The sequence below is a fragment of the Haliaeetus albicilla genome, chromosome W (assembly GCF_947461875.1).
Source record: "Haliaeetus albicilla chromosome W, bHalAlb1.1, whole genome shotgun sequence".
Classification (NCBI taxonomy): domain Eukaryota; kingdom Metazoa; phylum Chordata; class Aves; order Accipitriformes; family Accipitridae; genus Haliaeetus; species Haliaeetus albicilla.
In genome coordinates, this window is record NC_091515.1 from 63,702 (window position 1) to 89,067 (window position 25,366).

The window sequence follows — 25,366 nt, forward strand, 5'->3', positions numbered from 1 at the left end:
ATCGGGCGGCGCCCTGTTGGCTGTGCCGGCGTCCCGCAGCACGGGCCAAGATGGCGGCGCGCGCGCAGCGGGGCGGCTTGGCGGCGGTCCTCCTCGCCGGTGCCCTGCTCGCCTTCGGCCGCCTGCCGCTCGCCCTCGGGCAGGCGGCGTCGGCGGGAGGCTCGACGGCGGCAGCAGCAGCAGCTGCTCTGCCGCACCGCCGCTTTGAGTACAAGTACAGCTTCAAGGGGCCGCACCTGGTGCAGGCGGATGGGACGGTGCCGTTCTGGGTGCACACGGGCAGTAAGTGCTGGGCGGGGGGCGGCGGCGTGCGAGCGGGGCCGGCTGGGCCGCGCAGTGTTCCTGCCGTGCAGGCAGCTGTGGCCGGCCCCGCGCGGGGGGGGCACGTAATGCCCGTTACTTGAGGAAAAAGGGTGCGGGAAGGAACCGCCACAGGCCGTAGCCGTGGCCGGGGAGCTGAGGGGCACGGCGAAGATGGCGGGGGCCGGCGGGGCCGGTCAGCCTTGGTTGGGTTCCGGGGGCCGCCAAGGCATCGGGTGAAAGTGGCGGGTGCCCTCGTGTCCTGCAGCTGCCGAAAGGGATGAGAGCCGCGCTTGCCCCCCGCGCCTTCTGTCTCCCCCGTCGGAGCCCTGCCGCGGGCGGGGGCGGACCGAGAGCGCCGTTAGGCTCGAGCGCCGGCCGTGACCCCGGCGCCCCTCCGGGGCCCTCTCCTGCGGGTTTCCGCGTAGCTCTGGAGGGACAGAGATGCTGTGACAGCCGTAAAATGTCTGCCAGTCCTCCCCCTGTTTCTTTGACACGCGAAGTTACCTGTGACCTTTCTTGCGACGGGGTGGCTCCATTGCTGTGAGGAGTTGACTCGAGACGGTGTGAAACTCTTCTTTGTGAAGTGATGATGTGTCACTTGGTCAAAATGAAAGTCGGCCTCAGCCCTCTGTGGTGTACCTGAGACAAGCCGCTGATACTTCTGTATGGCTAGAAAACCTGTTGAATTTCGTAATATAAAAGCTTGAAATGGAAATTGTGCCTTGGCAAATATGACTTTACCGAACACAGTATATGCAATTTATGTATCCTTTGCAGTATGGGTTAAGAATTTGATAGTACTCAAAAAGGCATCTGGTCTTCTGTAAGTTGCCCCCCTTGTAAAATGTATTGATATTTACTGTACATAAGGTTCTACCTTAGCATAGTTTCTCTGCAGTAACTTCTGTGTTTTTATTTCTTGGCAGACTTTAATTCAGTTTATATTCGTTAATGCATGAGTGTTAATTTTTGACTCTTATTTGACATTATGCTACAAGTGACATGAAGGGAACTGTCTATAGATGAGCTTCTTGTCCTGCTTTTTTAAGCAGATAATCACAGAAATAAATGTTATTTAATACAAGTGAATGAATCTAGCTCTAGATGTATGCCTATTATTCTTTTAGATTATTAAACAGAAAATTAGAACGTCTGTTTTTAAAAAGCAAAACAGAAAACTATGGTTTGTAAAAAGTCTCGTGGGATACAGCAGAAAGCTAAACCTATTTTTTTTAATTAATATATATTTTAACAGTAAGACCAATGTTCTATTTAAGTTGTACATTGTGGTCCCAAGTGGAAGGTGATTAAGTCTTCTGTAAAGCAGTAATAATCAAGGTGTTGAAAGTAAAGGTGTGGGGGTTTGAGGGTTTTTTTATCCCCTCTCAAGTGGTTGAGTACTCCACTGAAAAGTTATTTTGAAAACTGTGTTCTAGTTGAGGAGGCCAGAAAATGTTGTGAGTTTAGAAGATTTGTTAATTGGCTGGTTAAGCACTTGCCATACTGTCATATATGTGGTGTTGGTTCCTTTCCTTTCTAGATGCCATACCAAGTGCAGATCAGATTCGTATAACAACGTCTTTGAAAAGCCAAAGAGGGTCAGTGTGGACAAAAACCAAGTCAATATTTGAATACTGGGAAGTCGAAGTCACCTTTCGAGTTACAGGAAGAGGCCGCATTGGAGCTGATGGACTGGTATTCAGAATTTGATCTAACTCAGAAGAAGTAGATGTGCTTTAAAAACTGCATCTTGACTTATGACTCTTACTTGCTTTCTGTAATAGGCAATCTGGTTTGCAGAAGAGCAAGGCTTGGAAGGTCCTGTTTTCGGGGCAGCTGATAAGTGGAACGGTGTTGGAATTTTCTTTGATTCCTTTGACAATGATGGAAAGGTTAGTCAGAAGCAAACTCTTCTAGCAAAGATTATAAATTAATTTCCTGCCTGTTTTGTACATATAACTTTGTAGAAAAAAATAAGATGTTATTTTCTTGCTCTCCCCCCCTTCACTTCAAAGGGATAAATTAAAATAGTCAAGTTTCCCTTACAGAATTTTTACTTGACTTTTTCACACTTTTTTTTTTTTAAGCTTCAAAGTTGAACGCATAGTGAACCTCCACTGAACATTGGTTCATGTATAAGGTTTGGAGGGAAAATACCATGCACTTATGTACAAGCTGAAATTTGGAATGTCCATGCACAATTTGAAATGTTGATATATCTGAAGGCCTGTGCTTTGGAGGAGGCATATTGTACCAAAATATGACACTGTGAAAGCACAAATTTCTATGTCTCTCTTCACAGATGCTCTTTTTCTTGAAACAAATCTGCCTTGAGTAGTTCAGCAGCAAAAATTCTGTAGCAGATGGGGGTGACAGTTGCTGTTTTGAAATTCTAGTTTTTCAGTCCAGAATGATCCTGGGAAACTTTAACAGTACATAGTAGGTTTGCTTTTTTTGCTTTTCCTGCACTACTTTGGCTTGCTTTTAGATGTTTTAGGTACATTTTTGTAGGTGTACAAGTTTTTTTCCTACAGATGGTTTTTGATATACAGCAAACTTCATCATATATAAAAGTTAAAAGACTGAAGGTGATGTTTATGTTTCTGATCTTCAAAGACAAGACATAGAATTAGTGTTGTTCAACTTTTTAAGAATTTTTAAATTCTCCCCCCGCCTTTTTTTTTTTTTTTTTTTTTTTTTTTTTTTCCCCCTGACTTCTGGCATGAATATGGACACTGTTGTAGTTTAGGTGGCTGAAGATGCCATCTACCAAAAATTGCATGTGGACAACACTGCTGCTAGAATTTGATAGCACTGGGACTCTGATCATGACAAGTTTAGTCAGTGTGGTATGAAACCCTTTTATAGAAATTGATGATGTGTCACTTCGTGCCTGTATTGGTGTGATGTGTCTTAAATACTGGAGTTTGTAAGACTTTTTTTTTTTAATGACAACCTGTTACTTTCTTCAGTCCGAGTATGGAGAAATTCTTCTTGTTGCTGTTTCAGTGCGTTCACTGGAAGATGTTTGGTGCTGTAACTGGTCCTTAGCCTAATATGCTAGCATCCAGAAGCAGAATCCATCTAGTACTGCCAACTCAGAGCACCCTGCTTATGATGCTGATCTAAAAACTGCAAAGCCTTTTTTCCTCTTCCTTCCAAGGCTGTAGGTTATACTAGAGTTGAATTTTTATTTCTCTGTAGAAGTAGTGACAAGAGCTTTTTAAAAAAAGAAATAAAATTTCATAGCTTCGAACACCTGAAATAGTAAAAACCACACTAAATGTCACAAGAGGTTACAGCGCATCTTTCCTGTGACCTTTAGAGGCAAAAAATGAGAAGTTATTCCCCACTTTGGATTCTCTACTATCTTTCAAGTTCTTGTATGTGCTTGCGTGCAGACATGATCCCCAGCAGAAATTGGACTGCCCATTGACCATTAGCATTAAATACTCTTGTTAGTAGCTGTCTGCTATGCTCTAAGTTAGATTAGGCTTGGGTTGCTTTCATGAATGCTTTGAAATTGAACAGTTTGTACGTGCTTTGTGGAGAATATATGCAAGTGTGCTCTGAACTAATTCAATATTATTGTTATTAAACTGAAATAAACAGCAAGAAGATGACATTAAAGCATTCCAGTGGTACTGAGCAGATAATACTGATGTTGAAGCAATTAAGCTAACCGAACTCCATTGCTGAGAAGTAGAAACACTGGTGTATTTGTGTATACTGGTGTACTGTTCTGTTGTTGTCACAATCCATGTGATGAAGGAAAAGAAACAGATAGTTTGGTTGTGCTGGTTTTTTTTTAAGACAAAGGACCACCCTACCCCACCACTGTGAATTGAGAAGGATGTTATTTCTTGAATTCTTGAAGTCTGAGTCTTGTTTTCTTTTCTTAAGAGCTGGCGATCTGTCTAGTGGGACAGTATATTCCTTTATGTCGTGGTTTAACCCCAGTAGGCAGCTAAGCACCACACAGCTGCTTGCTTGCTACCCCCTGATGGGATGAGGGAGAAAATCAGAAGGCTAGAAGTGAGAAAACTTGGGGGTCGAGATAAACACAGTTTAACAGGTAAAGCAAAAGGTGTGAACTCAAGCAAAGCAAAACAAGGATTTCATTCACTACTTCCAATTGTCAGGCAGGTGTTCAGCCATCTGCAGGACAGCAGGGCTCCATCACTTGTAACAAGTGGGGAAGTTGGGAAGACAAATGCCATAACTCTGAGTGTCCCCTGCTTCCTCCTTCTTCCCCCAGCTTTTATGGCCGAGCATGATGCCATATGATCTGGGATGTCCCTTGGTCAGTTGGGGTCAGCTGTCCCAGCTGTGTCCCCTCACAACTTCTTGTGCACCCCCAGCCTCCTTGCTGGTGGGGGACTGTGAGAAGCAGAAAAGGCCCTAAGGCTGTGTAAGCAATAACTAAAACATTGCTGTGTTATCAACACTGTTTTCATCATAAATCCAAAACATAGCCCTGTATAATCTAGTGCGAAGAAATGTAACTCAATCCTAGCCAAAACGAGCACACTTTAGGAGATGTTGAATTGAAATGTTGAAGGGGGAAGAGAGATGAACTCTGAAATCTTCTGCTCTTGTAAAAACTGGAGTTCGCTTCATAAACTCCTGGAGGCAACTGGAATAGCATTGTAAATCTGTTTTGCCATTATCATTTTAGCTTGTTCTCATCCTCTAACAATTTAAATAACTGAGGATGTGTTCAACAGACTTTGTTTAGTCTCTGACAGATAGCTCCTGAGGTTTTTCTAATGACTGTGACAAGGTCAGTAGGATGTCAACATAGTGTCTGTCTGGATGTTTTTCCCAGTGTTATGTAGCCAAAGTTGGATGTGTTAAGCCGTCTATTAGTTTCAAGATCTGTATCTTCACTGCATATAAAAGCCACAAATAGGAGAAATTAATATTTCTGTATTTTTCAAAGTATAGTAATTGGTAGTATATCCAGGGACTTAATTTGTGGGTTTTTTTCACCCTTAACTATGCAAAGAATGTAGCAGTCTCTTGAAAAACATGCAGCGTGGCACAGTGCTACTCAGTCATTTTGCTTATGTAATCCTCAAGTACAGAAAGAATAAAAACATCTGTGGTGTATATGTAGTGTAATGACTTTAGGTGCTTTATTGCAGAAAGTCTATCAGTGATGTTACTTATATTTCACTTCAAATTAAACTATTTCATTTGTTTGCTATTTCTTTTTCTAGAAAAACAATCCTGGAGTGATTGTTGTAGGCAACAATGGAAAACTTCTGTATGACCATCAGAAGTAAGTTTATTTTCAGTGTTAATGATGAACGTTTGCTTTTGAATGATGAAATGTTGCATGAAACTCTTTGAGAAACATTATGAAGGTTTCTTTCATATGAAACTTCATTGCCTTTACATTTGAGTTTTTCTATTTGTTAAAACACTGTTTTGGCAGTAACAGCACAGAAATTGACCACTGATAGTTATTTAAATGGCATATGCCCTTTGGGATGAGTGAACTCAGATAAATGGAGGTGCAAACTTTTTACCTCTTCGTTGCTTATGGGTATCCTCCACACACAGCTAATAACTGACAGAAGTGACTAACTGAAAGCTAATTGCCTGTTACTAAAATTAATTGGCTTAATTTTGATTTCTGATTGTTTATTGTCAACAGCACAACTGACATCTCTTTGGATTCTCTGAGAAGAGAGATGTCTAGCTTAGTTGGTGCAGTCCAGACTGTAGCTTATTTCCATCTCAGTTCACAGGTGTGGGAATATATCTTAGAAGCAAACAGATTTCCCCATTACTGCATTCTGTCTATATTGTGTCCTGTGTAAAGCATCTAGTACTGTTGATCCCAGACTTCAAAAAAGCTCAGTGCAGTTGTGGGACAGCTTTTTAAAAACTTGCATATTGAAAAACTTATCATGATGTTGCTTAGTGATACATTGATGCTTTTTTGTCTTAGCTGATAAATCATAAGATATAGTTTTATGCAAGTTGTCTTCTTGCATAGTGATGGTTCAACGCAAGCATTGGCATCCTGTCAGAGGGACTTTCGTAACAAGCCCTATCCTGTTCGAGTAAAGATAACATACTACCAAAAAACATTGACTGTAAGTACTCTGAAATAACGTAATTACTCATGTTTCTCAGCTTTTTAAGCGTGCAATTGTTGCAACTATGTGAAAACCCAAAGACCCTGTATTTTAATTCCAATACTCTTGAAAATGTTGAGCTCAGTAGCAGAAGTTGGAAGGAGGTGCAGTATGTTCAAATGCTAGACAAGTTCTTGTAGCTGCGTTAGTGCATCTGTAGTTTCCTGAGCTGACTCAGCAGGTACTGCTGATTTTTCTGATGTTACTTAGGAGTTAGTCATGCTAACATACTCCTATGTGCTCAGACCCTTCTGTTGCTGTTGACTTGCCTGTAGAGGTGTCCCAAAGCCAGAATCTGTTCCTCAGCTTCCAAGTGGTTGAGCAGCTCCTTAATTTGAATGGTATTTCTCAAGTTGATCTGAGAGTTGCAGAGGGTTTTGTAGTTGTTTGTAAAAGGTTCTTGAAATGTGACTAAAAAACTGAAGCTCGCTCTTTGGCAGTAGATTTAAATTTGTTACTTGAGGCTTCCCACCTCCAAGAAGTAGTAGGGCTTTGAAGATTAAAGAAGGTAGAAAACCACTGGTATAACGGAGTCTTTAAGATTTTTCTAATATTCAGATGATTGTGAATTCCTTTTAGATAAGGAGAAAAAAATATTAATGTGGTGCTGGGTTGTGACAGCTATGAAGTGTGTGTTTCTTGGCTTCTGATTTCTGAAAAGGTGCTATTGATAGGTATTAGCCATAAAACACACAGCTGTCATTTTGTAGTAAAAGTTTCTCTAAAAGTAAACATGAATGCACCTAAAAGAGAGTGGACCTTGTACTGTGTTGTAATGGTAAAAGCTATCTGTTACTCTTGAATGAAAATTAAATTAGACTCCTAGGCTGCTCTGTTTTTGAATGCGGCTGGTTCCTGATGCCTTATCTAGGAACTCCTCTGGCCCAGATGTTGTTGCTAACTTTAGCAGTCCTGCAAATGTATCCGTAGAGGAAGAGAGAATCTCTCTGAAGCTTAGAATCAACCTAATAACAGTAAGGGATGACTCTTCTAGATCAGACCAAAAATCTGTGTTGCCCAGAACCTTTTTGGGATGTATACTTCTGACAGACTGGCCTTTAATGATCCCCAAGTCGGGGATTTCTTGAACCAGAGTTGCTATTATTATGCTATGATCAGTTTTAGAATAGAACAGAATAATTCCATTTAGAAGGGACCTACAAAGATCTTCTAGTCCAACTGCCTAACCGCTTCCAGGCTGACCAAAAGTTAAAACATACTATTAAGGGCATTGTCCAAATGGCTCTTAAAACCTGACAGGCACGAGGCATCGACCACCTCTCTAGGAAGCCCGTTCCAGTGTTTGACCACCCTTTCTGTAAAGAAATGCTTCCTAATGTCCGGTGTAAAACTCCCCTGGCACAGCTTTGAACCATTCCCATGTGTCCTATCACTGGATCCCAGGGAGAAGAGCTCAGCACCTTCCTCTCCACATGGCCTCCTCAGGAGGCTGTAGAGAGCAATGAGGTCACCCCTCAGCCTTCTTTTCTCCAAACTAGACAAACCCAGAGTCCTCAGCCACTCCTTACAGGTCATGCCTTCCAGTCTTGTCATCAGCTTTGTTGACCTTCTCTGCATTCAAGTATGCATTCAGGTACCTTAACATCCTTTTTAAAACTGTGAGGCCCACAGTACTCAAGGTGAGGCTGCACCGGTGCTGAATACAGTCGGATAAGCCCCTCTCTTGACCAGCTGGTTATACTATGTTTAATGCACCCCAGGATGTGGTTTGCCCTCTTGGCCACTGGGGCACACTGCTGACTCATGTCAAGCCTACTGTCAACCAGCACCCCCAGATCCCTTTTTGCAGGGCTACTCCCCAGCTATTCCTCCTGCCAATTTATATTGTGTCCAGTGTTACTCTGTCTGAGGTGCAGAATCCAATATTTGTTCTTGGTAAATTTCATGGCATTGATGATTGCCCAATGCTCCAATCTATCTAGATACCTCTGCAAGGCCTCTTGTCCCTTGAGTCAACAGGACCTCCCAGTTTAGTATTGCCAGCAAACTTACTAAGGGTGCATTCAACTCCCGCATCCAGATCATTGATAACAATGTTGAACAGTACTCTGGCCCTAGAATTGAGCCCTGAGGAGCACCACTGGTGACTGGTCATCAGGCAGATGTAGCCCCGTTCACTACAACCCTTTGAGCCCTGCTGTTCAGCCAGTTCTTCACCCAGCGCACCATGAACCTGCTCATCTCACAGCTGGACAACTTGTCCAGAAGGATACTGGGAGGGACAGTATCAAAAGCCTTACTGAAATCCAGAAGAACTACATCTACCACCTTCCCTTCATCCACTAGGTGGATGACCTTATCATAGGATATCAAATTAATTAGACAGGACTTCCCCTTCGTGAACCCATGTTGACTGTGCCTGATGATTGCTTTGTTCTTTAGATGCCTTTCCATAGCACTCAGTATCATCTTTGCTCTAATTTTTCCAGGCACTGAGGTTAGACTAACAGGTCCGTAGTTTTCTGGGTCTTCCCTCGCACCCTTCCTGTTCATTGGAATAATGTTGGCTAGTTACCAGTCAGCAGTGACCTCCCCAGACTCCCAAGACCTTCGGTAGATGATTGAGAGGGTCCTGCTGTAACATCCGCTAGCTCCTTCAGTACTCTGGGGTGAATCCCATCTGGCCCCATGGACTTACAAACATTCAGCCAATAAACTGGTCCCTTATAATTTCAGTGTCCACAAATGGAAATGCACTGCTCATGCAGCTGTGGTCCTCCAACTCAGAGGACCAGGCAGCCCAAGGTCTATCAGAATTAGTACAGACTGGGGCACAAAAAGAGTTTAATGCCTCCATCTTTTCTTCATCCCTATTTGTCAGGTGACCATCTTCAACAAGTATTGGTCCAATGTTTTGCTCGGATCTCCTCTTGATGTTAACATAATTAAAAATCCTTTCTTGTTGTCTGACGCAACACTGGCCAGTTTCAACCCTGTTGAGCTTTGGTCTTTTGTGTCTTCTCCCTGCATATGCAAACCACAGCTCTGTAATCTTCCTGTGAAGCCTGACCTTGCTTCCAGAGATACACAATTTCTTTTTCCTCTTGAGTTCCAAGAGGATTCACTGTTCAGCCAAGCTGGTTGTCTGCCCTGCTCGCTTGACTTTTGACATGATCGGATTGCCTGCTTCTGTACAAGGTTCTTAAAAGAAAACCAAACAAAAACCAAACAAAAACAAACAAACAAAAAAAAACCCCACCTGACAACACTTATGGACCCGGGGTAGCTTAAAGTTTGCTCTGTTGAAATCCAGGGTAGCAACTCTGGTGACCTTTTTTCTCATTATACCAAAAATTTGTGATTGCTGTGGCCAAAACAGCCACCTACCATCACACCTCCCACAAGTCCTCCTCTATTCACAAACAAATCTAGGAGGGCATCTTTCCTAGTTGGCTCACTGAGCACTTGTGATGAGAAGTTATCTTCCTCTTCAGAAGTTTCCCAGACTTGCTTGTCACAGCAGTATGGTATTCCCAGTTGATGCCTGGGAAGTTGAAATCTCCCATAAAGACAAGGACTACTGATCCAGAGATTTCTCCTAATTGCATATAAAATAACTCATCAGTGCTATCATCCTGGCTGGGTGATCAATAGTGGATGCCCACAACGACATCTGCTTTGTTTTCCATCCTCCTAATCCTCACCCAGAGGCTCCCAACCACGTCACCTGTAAGTGTAGGTAAGGGCTGTACAGTCAAACCTCTCCATTACATACAGTGCAACACCTCCACCTTGCCTGCCCTGCCTATCCATCCCAGCACTCCATTTGTGGGACTCATTTCACCAAGTCTCACTAATACCAATGACATTGTAGCTCTGGGAATGTAGGAACCCTTCCAGTTTGTGCTGTTTGTTGCTTATACTGCATGTGTTGGTGTACAAGCATTTCAGATGTGCTCCTAAACCCTCAGCGCTCCCTGGAACAGCATAAATGCTCCCACTAGCACCCTCAGGCAGTGCTGTGCTGTCCCTTGGCTTACCTTCACCTCTCCTGATGGTACCGCTTTCCCCCATGTGTTCATTTCCATGCACTAATTTGTCTTGCTGCTTCTTAAAACTGAAATGAATACATTTTATATGTGTCTGAATTCTATGTGGTATTTCCTTGTAGGTGATGAGTAGAAAATGTTGAGTTATGTTCATGCTGAACCTTGAATCAGGCCTTTTTTTCCTTTGTAAAATAGAAAGCTTATGCATTTTCTTTGTAAAAAGTGCCTTTCAGAAAAGAAATAGTTTTTGGTTTCTAGTACCAGCTGCTGAATTACCTGATAAGTTGGATTTGTGACCATTACTGTAAACTGACAAAGCAATTAACACAAATAGATTTATGTGGTAAAAATTTTAAGTGTTTATCCTTTTAGGTATTAATTAACAATGGCTTTACTCCGGATAAAGAAGACTATGAATTTTGTGCAAAAGTGGAAGATATGGTGTTGCCATCACAAGGATATTTTGGAATATCTGCAGCAACAGGGGGCCTTGCAGGTAGCATATGTTAAAAATTGTGACAAATGGTGTGGGGACTTGCAGGGCTTGCAAGAGAGGGTTTGGGTTTTTTTTACTGCTAGTGTAAATCCATTATACCAGTTTTTGACCATGATGATGTAATTAATCCTTTCCTTTCCCAAATTACTGATATGCTTAGGCCTTTTCCTGACTAGGGCAGAAAGTCTTCTGATTTGCCCTGACAGAGACATTGTGCAGTCTCATTCTTCAATGCATAAACTCTTGCAAGGACTTCAAGAGGGTGCTGTTGCCTGAAGATCCTTTGCAAGTGCAAGGCTGACTTGGGAAGTACTAGGATTTGTAATGTGTAGCAGTAGCAATTAACAGTGGTTTTTTTGTTTTGTTTGTTGAATACAGATGATCATGATGTCCTGTCTTTTCTGACCTTCCAGCTGACTGAGCCTGGGAAGGAAGTAGTAAGCATCTTTATGCATAATTAGTAAAATATATTATTGTATGTTTTATATGTAGCACCAGGTTATGGCATTTCCTCTGAAGTCATACTTGGCATCCCAGTTTCAGGATTTTGGCATGTAGCTGTGCTGTCATCTGTTTAAGAAAAGTGAGACTAATACTGTAATGTTTATTTAACATTTTCAAGACCAGAATTCTTGAAGGAACGCTGAATCAACAAAGATCCCGATGTTAAATCAAAACATGCAGAGAAAGCAAACTAAAAAGTCTGCTTTGTTCGGAAAGTGGACAAATAATCTGTTCTTGCTTTCAACTTCCTGTACCTCTAGAACAGTTCTGTACTGCTAAACAGTATCTATCCTTATAAAACTTGATTTCTTTTTAATCGCAGAAAGTATGTATATGTTAGGAAAAAGCTATGGGTCTCCATAGGAATGTCTAGTTTTTCACTTCAACTTAATATATTAATGTACTCCACTAATTGTGTTATGTCCTCAAATCTGAAATCTGAACAGCCTTCTTGGAGTGGTGGAAAATATGAAAAAAATCTCTTCCCTGCCTCTCCCCCCCCCCCCCTAATGTTTTAAAGCCAACACCAGAGGCAGAAATTCCTCAAAAAGATAAAGAGAAGTATCAAGAAGAGTTTGAACACTTTCAGCAAGAATTGGATAAAAAGAAGGAAGAATTTCAAAAGGAACATCCTGATGTGCAAGGACAGCCAGGCAAGTTATGTGAGCGATTTTTCAGTTGTCAAGGAAAACATTTGCTTTCTGGGATGTCCAGAACTAGAGCCTGATACTCTGATTGATCTTACTAAGCTCCTACTGATGTTATTTACTTCATTTAAGGATCTTTGGTCTTTTGTTTGTAAAGTGTTTTCTGAAATATAAAGTCCCTTTTGTCATGCCTGGATTGAGAACAAAATAAACAAACAGAAACATGATGGGAACGATGAGAATCTGTATGGAATAGTAGAAGGGAGAGAAGGTCATGCTTCCTTCTGTAAAGTGATAATTAAGGAAGCATGGCATTTTTTGTTATTTGAAAGGTTATCTTTTTGGTCTGTTCTTGCACATTCATAAGAAACATTTTTATTCCCCCCCACTCTCCCACCCCATCTTGTTTTATGGGTGGTTATTAAAGACAGGCTAGTGGATATGCTGGAACATGTGCTTACTTGGAAAAGCTTTTTAATGCTTGCCTAATATTGGACACTTCAGCACCACAGCCTTAGCTGGCATTCAGTGCTGGTATTCAGGTTGGCTAATAACCAGATTTCCAGCTTGATGTTCTTAAAAACCATGGCCTTTATTTTTTACATTTTAAGCTATTGATAAAAGATGAAGTTTGGCTGGGTAAGGCAGAATTGCCCTTTCCACTTTTGATACCACACATCGGTAGCTCTCAGCAAGTATTGGTTTAAAGATATTTCGGACTTGAGCAGCATTTTTCCACTGGTTTCAAATTATATTTAATTTAGGAAAATTACAAGAATGACTGTTGCCCACTTTTTTGAGCGTTTAGCCAAAGTGCTTTGACTTTGATTGTTCTGCTGTGGAACATGGTGGGGATTTTGTTTGTTTGCGTGGGTTGGGGTTTGTTTTGTTTTGTTTTTAAAAAGCTGGGCAAAAAAGAATCTGCTTATTTGAAAATACAGTGGAAGCCAGTCTATTTCTTACCTTTGTGGATTCAGTTAACTGTATTTGCACACATATTGGGAATGTGCTTTAGGCATCTAGACCTGACATTTCAGGTTGTCATCCTTTTTTGCATAGTGAAAAGTTATAACTGTTCTAAAGGTCCTACACCATTTTATCTTCATCTGTGTTTTTGAAATATTGTCCAGCCTTCCATTGATAAGAAATAATAATCTTTTTTGTCACAGAGTCTTTTGGACTTTCTTCTTTCTGATGATGTTGAAGCTGCAGAGGAACTCACTCAAAATGTGCAGTCACTTCTCTATTTCAAGCTACTTTTTCGAGCTTACTTTTTCGAAAAAGTAGCTGTTACTTAGTACCTGCAAATCTCTTGTGAAGGATAGTTGGTAATACAATGCTAGCTCATGCAAAGATAGCTGCCTCCTAATAACAACGGCATCCTGTTTCCATTTTATGTTGCACATTGCCCAAGTATTGAAATAGGAACTCTAAGATGGAGTCTGGGTTTGAATGTGGGGTTGTCTCTATTCAGTCATTCTGATCCCATTTGGGTATCCTTTGCCATGGCAATGGTGATAAATAAACACCAAATATATGAAATTACAGGAAAAAAGTATATCCACGTGGAAACTTTAAGGGTGCAAGAAAAATGATGCAATGCAACTTATGAGGAATGCATATATGTAAGAACTACCTGTGCTTTTTTCTTAGCAGCAGAGGATCTTTTTGAAACTGTAAGTGATCGTGAACTGAGGCAAATCTTTGAGGGGCAGAATCGAATTCATCTTGAAATCAAACAGCTTAATAGGCAATTGGACATGATTTTGGATGAGCAGAGGAGATACGTCTCTGCAGTCACAGATGAGATTGCTAAAAGAGGAGCTGGTTTTCCAAGTCAACAAGGACAGGTAAATTAAAAAAAAAAACAACAAAAAAACCCCCCACACCACCGTGATTGATGTCTCAGCCTAATTTGAGCAGCATGATTAATTTACTTTTTCCAAGATAGGTTGATCTTTTTCTCCCTTCCTACCCCTACCAGGTTTCCCAGCAAGAGATTGAGACAGTTGTGAAAACTCAAGAAGAGGTCATTAGACAAGTAAATGAAATAAGGTAAACGCTTTCTAAATATTAAGGCTGTGTTTTGAATTTTATATTATTTTCCACCTTTTAAATCCTATTTATTATTTCAGTAAGAGAATATTGACAAAAAATTTCTTTGTGTCAGTTCCTTAGTGATGACTCTCTGCATACATTTAGTTTCTGTAATAAAGTAAGTTCATGTCCCTGGGGTGGCTAAACACCCTAATTTGCCTCTTTTTTTATCATGAGATTCCACTTCAACAGCTAAGTCCAGTCCCTCCAAAAACAATCAATTTCTGCTAATGTGATAACCTGCTACCTCACGGAAAATTGTTGCTCTGATTTTGGAGTAATGATAACAACATGAGCATAAATGCCTTTGATTTATGGCTAGTGAACCTAAAAAAAAAAAGGTGTATTGGTGTATCTTGTCGATACACTTAGTCTACTCCTGATATAATGATTATATGAGTTTATTATTCTATATTATTATTATTATTAAAAAATCTATAATATTATATTTAGATAATATTATATGAGATATATTTGAGGTTTTGTTTAGTGTAAACAACCTGTAAAGGTATGTAAGTAATTCTGAGAAGTAGTTCTGCACAAATGAAAATGTCTGTGCATGTAATAGGAGTTGTTGAGACGTATTGGTTATTCTGATTATTATTAAGTAGTTCACTTCTGTCTTCAATATAGACATGTATTTTGGTTTGGGTTTTTTTCCCCTAATTTTGCTATGAATGGTTAAAGCTTATATATTGATTATTGCTCCATAGTCATCTGTTAGTGTTACTGATTTGTGTATCATAAAAAGTATTTATAGTTTTATGTCAAGTCTCTCAGAATTTCAGTGTGTACAAGCCTTGGAGAGGCCTCTCTTTTTTTCTTTTTTTTTTTCTTTCTTCTTTTTTTTCCCCATTTCCATTGTAGATTAACGTCTTTTTATCAGTAGCAGTAGGGCTAGGCCTTGGGAGAGCATTGCTTCTTGATGGCAGTTGAAACAAGGGCCAGATCTGGAAAATATTAATGTCCTCTCTTGGCCTGAACTTTGAAAAATAAGGGGACAAGAAGTCCAGTTTCTACAGTCCTGCACCTATGAAGGAGTAACTCCATCCGTACAGCCAGGGGACTGATAGCTGGAAAGCAGTTTTGCAGAAAAGAACTTGGGAATCCTGGTGAACAGCAAGTTGGACGTTGGAAAGCAATGCACCTTACAGGAAAGATCACCACCTAAGGGAAGGACCACCACCAGCATCCTAGGCTGTTATGCAGAGCGTTGCCAGTGGGTCGAGGGAGATGATTCCCCCTCTCTAGTCAGCACTGGTGACACCACATCTGGACTCCTATGTCCAGTCCTGGGCACCTCAGTATGAAAAAGACATGGACGTACTGGGGAGAGTCAAGTGATGGATCATGAAAATTTAAATTAAAGGGTTGATACAAAGAGAAGCTGAGGGAGCTGGGACTGCATAGCCTCGGGAAAAGGCTTGCGGGTATCTTATCAATGGGTATAAATACCTGATTTTGGAGATGGTAAGGGTGATTGAGAGCCAGACTCTTCTCACTGGTATCCAGTGACAGAATGAAAGGCAATGGGCACAAACTGAAATACAGGAAATTTTATGTAGACATAAGAAAAGAAACTTGTGAGGGTAGTTGAACACTGGAATAGGTTGGTTGCCTGGGAAGGTTTTGCAGTCTTCACCCTTGGAGACACTGGAAACCCAACTGTGACTAAAAATTCCTTGGTTTGTTAGGTGTTAAGGCATTGTCATACAGTACTTCAGGGGAGGAAAAAAAAAGCAGTGTAATATTAAATTACTGTCACTGACGTTGCATAGTGAAGACAGAAATGTGTTTCTTTTGTGTGCCAATGTATTGTGTAGACCATTTTAGTAATCTTGTCCCCATTTCTTGTAGGTTGGAGGAAAATGGGGTGTGTGTTTTGGTTGGTTGGTTGCTTTGGTCTTTTGTAAGAGGGCTTTCTGCCAGTGAAATTCCTCAGGAAACTTACGTATCTGTAGGGATACTTGCAAGTTCCCAAGTGATTAATAATTTTGCTTTTTAAGATGCAGTTTTTAAAATCAATTGAGTGGTATGCTGTACCTTTTCAAACTGTGTTACCAAATGAAGTAAAAATCTTATCTCGAAGGTGCTATACTGCTAAAATGGATTTGTGAAAATTCCTATGTTTGATAGGGATGTCTGTGTACTGCTTCTAAGACGTATAACAGTTGCTGTCTTTAGCAGGAATGGCTTTAAGTTGGTTTAACCCTTCATTTATAGTAGTTAAAACATTCCTTACCTTGGGCTTAAAAAAAAAGGAGAAAAACAATTCCTACAGTTGTGGGTTTTTTCCTGTATTAGTTAAAGGGCAGCTCTTGTGATTTATCTAAGTAGGTCAGTTTTTTGTAGAATGAAGATTAGAGTGCTTCCATTTTTGCACTTGTTCTTCCACGAAAGCTTTTATGTTAATATTCTTGACAAATCTTTATACCTTGCAAGCAAATTAGATTTTCTTGTTAACATTGGCAGCCTGCCCTTTTAGTGACTACTTATTAGGTATGAGTTTGCGTAACATCATCTTAATATTTTTCTTAGATTAAAGAAATGCTTTATTTATAGATAGAAATGAACAGCCCGCTGTTGCTTGTCATCCCGGAGGAAAAGGACTTACTGTCTAAGTAATTTTCATGTCAAGATTTGTGGATTTCTTAATCATCTGATTACAGAAGAATCTTGCATGTTCATACAATAGCAACTGTCAGCATGGTATTGTTCATGCAAAAGTAAATGTAAATTAAATTTGATACAGACCATGTCTATTTAGGGAAGTTACTTTGCTTTTAACGAACAGTGGATCAGTCTGGGGGGAGGTGGGTGTGCAGTGGTCATGATGCTGGTTGCATGGGTTTGCGTGGGTTAAGAAAAAAAGTCTTCCAGTGAAAATCTTCTAAAGTAGGTTATTATAACACTAATTCAAAGTACAGGTAAATATTAATGAATTTACTTTAAATAATCTATACAATGACAATCCAAAAATATGAAATAATTTCTGGATAATGTATATGCTAGTTTAAGTTAGGACAGATGAGGATTTTTTTTCTATTCGTTTTGTGCGTTTAAGTTGCAAACCAGAAATGTAGAATGAGAGAAGGTGAGAGCTGCTTTGATTAGTTTTGTTTGCAGTGGCTTACAGAAGCGAACAGCTGGTTTTTGGTAACTCCTTTTGATACCTTTGCAACATTAAAAATGATCTTATTGAGGTAAACGTTGAGAGTTTTGCAGAAATCCATGGCTAACTCCATCTGGCCTAAAATGCAGAACGTTATCTGGAATAACTGGAAGTATAACTGTGGAAAGTGATTGATCTTCTAATGTGTGCTGGAAGTATGATTGAGCTTTTACAAAGGTGACAGGAAAGGGTGAGTTCTTGGATCTTTTTGTTACTGGAAATGAAAAGACTTTTTTTCAGTTATGTGGGAAGTATGCAGAATACTGGTAGTCTAGTATGTTAGGTTGATTTGTGTGTTAAAGTGATATTTTTAAGAAAAACTGGTTGTCTTCAGTTTGAAGAAAAGTATATTGTTAATCCAGCATTACTAAATGCCTCTGTTGAAGTGGTGCTTCTGCAACTTGATATAATTGTGTAGATTAATTTAGTGTGTGGCTTTGACTTAGTATGTTGCTGCTTCAAGTAGTTTAAACATGCCGCATTGTTCTTACAATGGAGCAAAAGCTGCTATAATGCTAATATAGCGTATCTATGCTTGCAATTTTTGCTTCTGGGAAGTTGTCATAGTGCCTTTGAATAGATATGTACCTTACTAGTTTTCTCTTTTCTCCCGTCTTTTAGTTCTGTGTTTTTTGAATTTTAATGGCATGAAGAACAACTGATGCAAAGCTAAAAGATGGGCAACCTCTTTATGAAGATTATTTGTAAACATTTAAGTTTTGATGCATAACTTGCCGTTTCACAATGAATATGGCCATTTAAAAATCAGTAATAAAATTTTCTATAGTACTTACAAATATGATTATATGTTGTTGTTGTTGCCAGTTTACTCAATGAATAGTATTCAAGCCAGGTTGGGTTTTTGTTGGTTTTTTTTTTTCTCTTATGTGAAAGTTAAAATTGGAAGTGTTCAAGGCCAGGTTGGAGGGGGCTTTGGGCAGCCTGATCTAGTAAAAGACATCCCTGCCCACGGCAGGGGCATTGGACCAGATGATCTTTAAAGGTCCCTTCCAACCAAAACCATTCTATGATACTACGATAAATTGGTGACCACTGTACAAAGAGTTAGGACTGCACCTTGAAGGCATCAAAGTAAGCTCTCATCTGAACAAAATGTAAAGTTTTAAGTAAATTAAAAAGAAATCCAAAGGCATACATTTTGATTGTTTATTTTATTAATAATGAAGAGATTAACATTCACATGATAAATATTTTAGCTGTAGAATAATCCTCTTTGCAACTGAAAAGAAAAATCACAGTAGGGGAAAATTATATAAACATATTGATTAGAAATTAAAGTTTTTTTTCTCTCATTGACTAGTCTAACTCAAGCAAAATTAGTTATGGAACCTCAACTTTTTACAGATTTAATTTGATTTGTTGTAGAAGCAAAATGAGTTCACATGAAGACAATATTAAGTATTATGACAACACATATGGGAAATGAGTTTCTCGTATAAATGATAATCATGAAACAAGGATGTATCTAAATCTTTTCTTATCCTTAAAGCCTCTTCTTTGTTTTTATTTCTTACATGACTGCTTTTATTTATTTATTTTTCAAACAGCTTTTGGTTTTCTTCAAAGATTGCATTAAACTCTGCTTATCCTAAAGCCTTCGCAAGAGCCTCAGATAAAACACTTGTTTCAGACCTCATCAGTCAGGCAAAGCAGATGTCCAACAATAGAATATTTGCCAGATCTTGTTTTCAGCGTGGCTTTGGGAGATGGTGCACTGTAAAAATTGCAACTGTCTGTGGAATTAAATATTTTTTAAAAAAATAATAGTTTGATTAAGGATTTATTTCTTGATAGGTATTCTTGGAAGCTAGAAAATGTGTTTTCTGCCTTTTGGGGCAACTATGTATTTCAGACTAATTTTAATGGACTAACAGGTGTCCAGAACAACTGCTGTTTGTAAGAAAGCTGTTCTGTGCTGAAAGATGTTTTGTTGTTTGTCTTGTTTCAGAAATTCCATGGCTGATACTCTGAGGCTGATCAGTGGAGCCCAACATCCTGGCTCTGCTGCAGGAGTCTATGAAACAACTCAGCACTTCAATGACATCAAAGAACACCTTCATGTAGTAAAGAGGGACATTGAGCATTTAGTACAACGAAATATGGTAATTTATGTGCTGGTAGAGTAAAGCATGACTGTAATACTTCTTTATTTGGCTGTTAGTGAAAAGCTAGGATGAGCCAGCATGCAATTTACGGAGCAATTAATCCTTCATTAAGCTGCTTCACTAAAACTGCACTGCCTTGACCTAACTGCATGATCTGTGTCTTGATGAGAAGTTTTGCACAAAGAGCATGATTTTTACTCTAATTTCCTGTGGAAACAAGGTCAAGCAATTAGGTTTTCTGGGTGCTTTTTTTTGTGTTTGTCCCCCTACTTAACAGCTCTATACAGAGGAGATTTTCTATTGCTTCTGGACAGAAGGGAGAGCTTTAATCAGGGGAAACTCAGGCAGGCTCTGCTTAAGGTCTGCAAGTGTGAAAGAAGACTGCATTCGCATTCAGGAGCACCTTAGTCTAGCCTAGGTAGCAATTAGGCTGAATTAGCTTATGATCCTCTCAAGTTCTTGATTTCTGGGTTAATTTATCAAAGACTTATTTATTCCCCTATAATCCTCAAATTAACATCAGTCAGTTTATCTGAGAAACATAAACATGAAAGGGGAAAGTGAGACAGGGAGTAAGGTTATGATTTTTCAGAGTAGCATAATTTCTGTCTGTTTTCTGCTTGTGTTCTGATTTTTAGGTTGTGTTGCAAAGACCTTGTTTTGTTTCTTACATATAATGGTCTTTTGATGGCATGTCTTGTTTGCTCTTTCCTCAAATATTATTTTTCTTGGTTTTTAGCCATCTAGTGAGAAATCAAAGTGTCCGGATTTGCCACCGTTTCCATCGTGCTTATCTACAATGCACTTCTTCATATTTGTAGTGGTGCAAACAGTGTTATTCATTGGTTATATCATGTATAGGTAAGTATGTTTTTGTTTAAAGACAACAGGGCAAATGATTTTATAACTTCTGACTGGAAATGCAATTGCAATGGTATGATTATGTTAATCTTCTTTAAAACAAGCAATCATTCAGATTGGAAGAGACCTTAGGAGGTCTCTAGTTTAACCTTCTGCTCAAAGCAGGGTCAACACTGAATTCAGACCAGGTTGCTTAGACTGGTCAGGTCTTAAAAAACCTCCAAGAATGGAAAATTTACCACTGTTACAGACCCCATTGGAAATGTTTAATTATCATAATGAAGTTTGTTGTATTCTCCCCCCACACCTAGGGTATATCTAGTGGGAGCCTGCCCTGTTTCAATTTGACTGTTGTGTCTCTTTCTTATAATGTACATCTAATGTACACCTCTGTAAAGAAACTGCCCCTGTCTCCTCAATAACATCTTGTGGGTATTAGAAGGCTGCTGCTAGACCCCTCGAAGCCTTTGTCAGTCCAGGATGAACAAGCCCAGTTCCCTCCCTCTCTTCTCTTGAGGCATGTGCTTCAGCTCTTGACCACCATCCTTGTGGTCCTCTGCCAGACTTACCGAAGTTTATTAATATCTTAACAAAATCTGATGTGATTTGATTTTTTTCTTTTTTTGCTATGTGTACCTAGAAGCTACTTATCCCATCTTACAAATTCCTCAGTGAACTTTTTTTACATTACATATCCCTTCATCCCTCTCCTACATATGATACTGATAGTGTATGGACTCCCCCCCCCCCCCCCCCCCCCCCAAGCTAATTGGGATGTTTTCTCTGTTCTCTTCCTCCTCCTTCTAATGTCATAATGTGCAAATTGAATTTGCATTGATGGAAGGGAAAACCTATTGAGAGTAAGGACTGACTTGCTTGGTAGTCTTCCATCCTGCTTCTCACACACACTAATCAGGATAAGGAGTAGGGACCAAAATAGCTGCATTGCCCTTAAGAGAGAAAATGCTGTTTGCTACCTCTACGGAAGGATAACTACTATTAATGTAAGACCAATGCTGCTGATAGCACTAACTTTTATTGTGTGTCCACTTCTCTACAAAGTGGAGAGTGTGCATTTCTTATGTATGTCATGTTACGCCATCAACTGGAAAGATGGCTTACAAGACAAATGAGGAGTGGTCCCCTCCAGTTCCTCTTCATGCCCTTGTAATTCTAGTATATGTGTGTGTGGTTGATCCACAGCATCTGTATCCACTAAGAAAATAAGTATGTTCTGTGCCAGAGGGAGAAGGAAATCCCATTTCAAGTAAATTCTTTCACTGCTTAGTTGTATGTGTTTCCTTTTCTGTGATGATCTTTAGGCCAATCAGATACTGAGAAGCTTTAGAAAACTTTAGTTAAAGTATTTTAAAAATCAGCTCATATGTTCTTTCACAGTTTCTGGCTTCTGTCCAGAATGTTTTGTTTCCTTCTGTGTCTGACACAAAATTGGAACTATAGTGATGCTACTAATGTCTTTGTAAGTAGAAAAAATAATATCCTACTTTTGAGATATGACTTACATTTTATTTTCCTAAGTCTCTGTTGACAAGAAATGGAATCTTTTAATCCCAAATAAATGAAATACTTATTCATTTAAACTGGTTAGCTAGTTTTATACTATAAGTACTTAATGAATTCTTTTCTGCTTTTTCTTTCAGGAGTCAACAAGAAGCAGCAGCCAAAAAGTTCTTTTGATGACCTGTTCCTTTTGTGTGTACATAACAGCAGTATGTATGCACAGAAAATTATACACTTCTGTAAATGAGGGAAATCTTAGTGTTTGATATACTGCAATATTGTAAATTATTGAATTTTGTTCAACAAAATGAGTTCTCATTTAAGCTGTTAATGCTAAAGTTAAAAACAGACTGGGGAGCAGTGGAGCAAATGCTAGATAGGGGAAGACTGCTGACCCTATCTAGGTCTGTGTTTTCAGCTAACTTTCTCATAAATACTGGAAGGCAAATGCTATATTCCTCTTCTTTTGTTAAGATTCCATAGGAGGGAAATGAAACACCCAGGTTTGGTGGTTGTTCATAATGAGAATTGCAGATGGATGATTTGTGCAGAAAGCTTGCCACTAAGTGTCCTGACATATCGGTTTAAAAAAACACAAAGGCAAACAAACAAAAGAAACCCCCCAAAAAACAAAACCCGAACAACTGTTATTCACTATATTGGGGGGGGGGGCAGGGGCTGGGTGTAAAAATTTGTTATAAACATTTAATTTGTTTACCACTTGGATTCAACAGTTCAACTCTTCATGAAACACAGGTTTAAACGCTTTTTAATATGTGGATGCAAAGACAGGCCTTTAACAGTCTTACTGTTGATACCTGATATAGAAAATAAGCGATACAGAACAAGCAAATAAAGGCTTATCTCCTTCTTTTGGGTTTTGGTTTTGGTTTTAGGCAGTGAGAGAAAACATGATAAAGTAGTTTCTTCAAGTATATTGTGGGACTGATTTCTTTTTTTGTAGTTTCAAGTCTGCCTGTAATTTTGTTTGGAGATTTGTGGACTTTTTCAGCAAAGATATCATTGCTTTATACGTCTTCAAATCTGATTTTATTAAGGATATGTTTAGTGTATGAGTATGTCTTTATTTTATAAAGCTGTCTTGTGTCTTTCATGTATCAAATACAGATGCTTTGATTTAAATCTTGACATGGCAAGTATTCTAAACTGCAGGTATTTAGCATTAACCCATTTCTTCACAAGCTGTTGCTTCAGACATGTTTGTTAATCCAGCAGCTATTGTAGAACCAGTATTGTGTGTCAATTCCTGCTTTTAATATCACAAGTGTTAAGACTGAACATGTGTTTTCGATACTGCTTATCAGGTAACATTTGCTTCAGGAAAGAAATGAAGCAGATAGCCCAAACTAGGAATGTGAAATGAATTCATTTTGCCTTGTTTACATATCTGTGGTAACTTTGTCCTTGAGTTGTTTGTGTGTAGAGTTAGAAAGGGGGGGGTTGGGTTTTTTTAAATTCTATAAAATACACAAATGCATCAGGATGTTTCACTTTTAATTACTAATCTGTTTGTCTGAATCTGCAAAAATTATCTGGAATCTAGCATACTACTACTGCATTCCTACCGTCTACTCCCTTGGAGTGCAACACATGCTGCCAAATTCGCTGTAGTGAAGAACACTTCAGTATTGTGCCTGTCAGTTTGGAGAAATGATAAATCTATGCAATATATTTTGTTACTTAATTTACAGTGTCCAAAAAGTGGATATCTGTGCTATACCAATAGAACAATACTACCTACACACCTATTTATGTAGTTACAGTATGTAGTATACTGTAAGTGGTATAGCTTTATAGATTCATTTCTAAATTTGAGAAGATTTTGCTGTATTGATTGGAGAAACTACTGCCTCAAGCTAATCTTGCTGGATAAATAGGTTAAACTAATGAAAAAAACTTTTCAGATAAGCCAGAATAACACAGGAATTTATCCATTCTCTTCTGTCAACACCAGCAAATATTTACAGGTGCCTTGAGTCTAAGCTACTACAACCCTGACTCTTCTAACTAAACTTAATACATTTTCTTAAATTGTTCTGAAAATGTACACTGTTGTTCCTTTCAATTGCAAGCCTTCCTGCATCATTGCAACACCTAAAGAGAACTCTGTCTCCCACAGCAGGCTTTGCAAAACCCTTTATACAGAAAGGCTAGCAATTGTATTTTGATAAGTAGGTGCATGTATCTGGCATAATGAGGAACAGCTCTAATGTATCAATTGAAGGAAGTCTGTATTTCTTGTTACTGTGAATTTATCCAACCATAACTTTTGTTTTAAAGCTGGAGCAGTCTATACTTCTGTGTCTTTTGTTAGAAAGAGAAGGCTGGGGATGGTGTTGAGGGGAAAACTTGAACCTAAAATTGTATCTTCAGTATGAGGCTCAGTTTATGTATTTTATGCTGCTAACAGATCTGACATATCTCCCACGTGCAACTAGGAAACTTTTGTATTAGGGAGCAGAAGGTCTAAAGTGTAACATCCAAAAAGTGATAACTGCTTCATGCTTCATTTCACAGTCATCTCTCCTTGGAACTTCCATAATTGCCTCATCACTCACTGGATCAAAGGAAAGCTCCCAGTTGCCCAGCTCAAATTTTGTTGTGTGTGTTATTGAAATGATAGCAACAAATTTGGACTTTAAGAATATTTGTCAGTCAATGTAGCCTCCTGTTATGACTGGCTACTAGAAGCTTCTTTCAGCACTGATAGTGTGTTTGATTTTTACCAAGTAAGATTTTGGGACTAGAAGGAGAAGACACCTTGGAATCCAGTTTGACAATATGGGGGAGAACAAGTCTAATAATTGTATTTGAAGTGTGGATGATAAGTAGCAAATATTTGGCAGTGACAAGAGAATCTCATTGTACTGGTCAGGGTATATTAAATACATGGTCACTCCTGAACCTTTCAAAAGTAAAATTCACAATATGCTTTGTAAATTACCTAACTTCCTGTTTGAAGAAAATTTGTCATTTATCAATGCATCAATTACTGTAACATCAAACACTGTCTACTGGGGTTTTCTTAAATTCAAACAGCTGACATTTTCATGTTGTTTCTGACTAATGTAAATTGACACTTGGAGTTTGGAGATAACCTTATTTGAATAAAGATGCATATTTTTAGTAAGCTTTTTTCTTTTAATTTGGTGCATGTCCATGAAATCCAAGCAAGTGTATTTGAAGCATTCTTTACCCTCTGTTGTTCAGAGAGTTTGAATGCTTTGAGATCTGGGTTCAGTCCTACCTGATCCTGGAGAGTTAACGGCATTCAGAGGCTGAGTGCTCCGCCTGTTTTGAAAAGACAGATGACTGCCACTGGTTAGATAGACACACTGAATCCAGCCTCACTTCATTCTGTGCTAAGTTATTTTATCCTCTGTATTGCAGTCTAATGCAAGAGTGACTAACCTAAAAGCAAGAGATGTGCTCAAAAGCTTGTGTTAAGAGTATCAGACT

At 39.2% G+C, this 25,366-nt stretch overlaps 1 protein-coding gene across 4 annotated transcripts; it reads left to right on the plus strand.

Moving 5' to 3' along the window:
* Positions 1-17: 17 nt before the first annotated feature.
* Positions 18-25,037, plus strand: LMAN1 (lectin, mannose binding 1). 4 transcript variants are annotated; one of them, XM_069775501.1, is made up of 14 exons: positions 20-282; positions 1,844-1,998; positions 2,088-2,195; positions 5,526-5,587; positions 6,311-6,410; positions 10,835-10,958; positions 11,337-11,395; positions 11,983-12,115; positions 13,763-13,959; positions 14,094-14,164; positions 19,348-19,501; positions 20,244-20,365; positions 22,027-22,095; positions 24,425-25,037. In XM_069775501.1, exons 1-13 carry the CDS (start codon positions 51-53, stop codon positions 22,061-22,063), a joined length of 1,554 nt encoding a protein of 517 aa, XP_069631602.1. In that variant the 5' UTR covers positions 20-50; the 3' UTR covers positions 22,064-22,095; positions 24,425-25,037. The 4 variants fall into 4 exon arrangements, with proteins under 4 accessions (XP_069631604.1, XP_069631602.1, XP_069631601.1 ...); XM_069775500.1 differs by having other exon boundaries at positions 22,027-25,037; XM_069775502.1 differs by having other exon boundaries at positions 21-282; positions 13,766-13,959; positions 22,027-25,037.
* The last annotated feature ends 329 nt before the right edge of the window (positions 25,038-25,366 follow it).

What these genes read in the sequence shown, in the direction of transcription:
- LMAN1 (XM_069775500.1), top strand. Translation starts at nt 51, where the DNA reads ATGGCGGCGCGCGCGCAGCGGGGCGGCTTGGCGGCGGTCCTCCTCGCC. An exon ending in CCTTTGACAATGATGGAAAG is followed by an intron (nt 2,196 to 5,525) that starts GTTAGTCAGAAG and finishes TTCTTTTTCTAG; the next exon opens with AAAAACAATCCTGGAGTGAT. An exon ending in TGATGTGCAAGGACAGCCAG is followed by an intron (nt 12,116 to 13,762) that starts GCAAGTTATGTG and finishes CTTTTTTCTTAG; the next exon opens with CAGCAGAGGATCTTTTTGAA.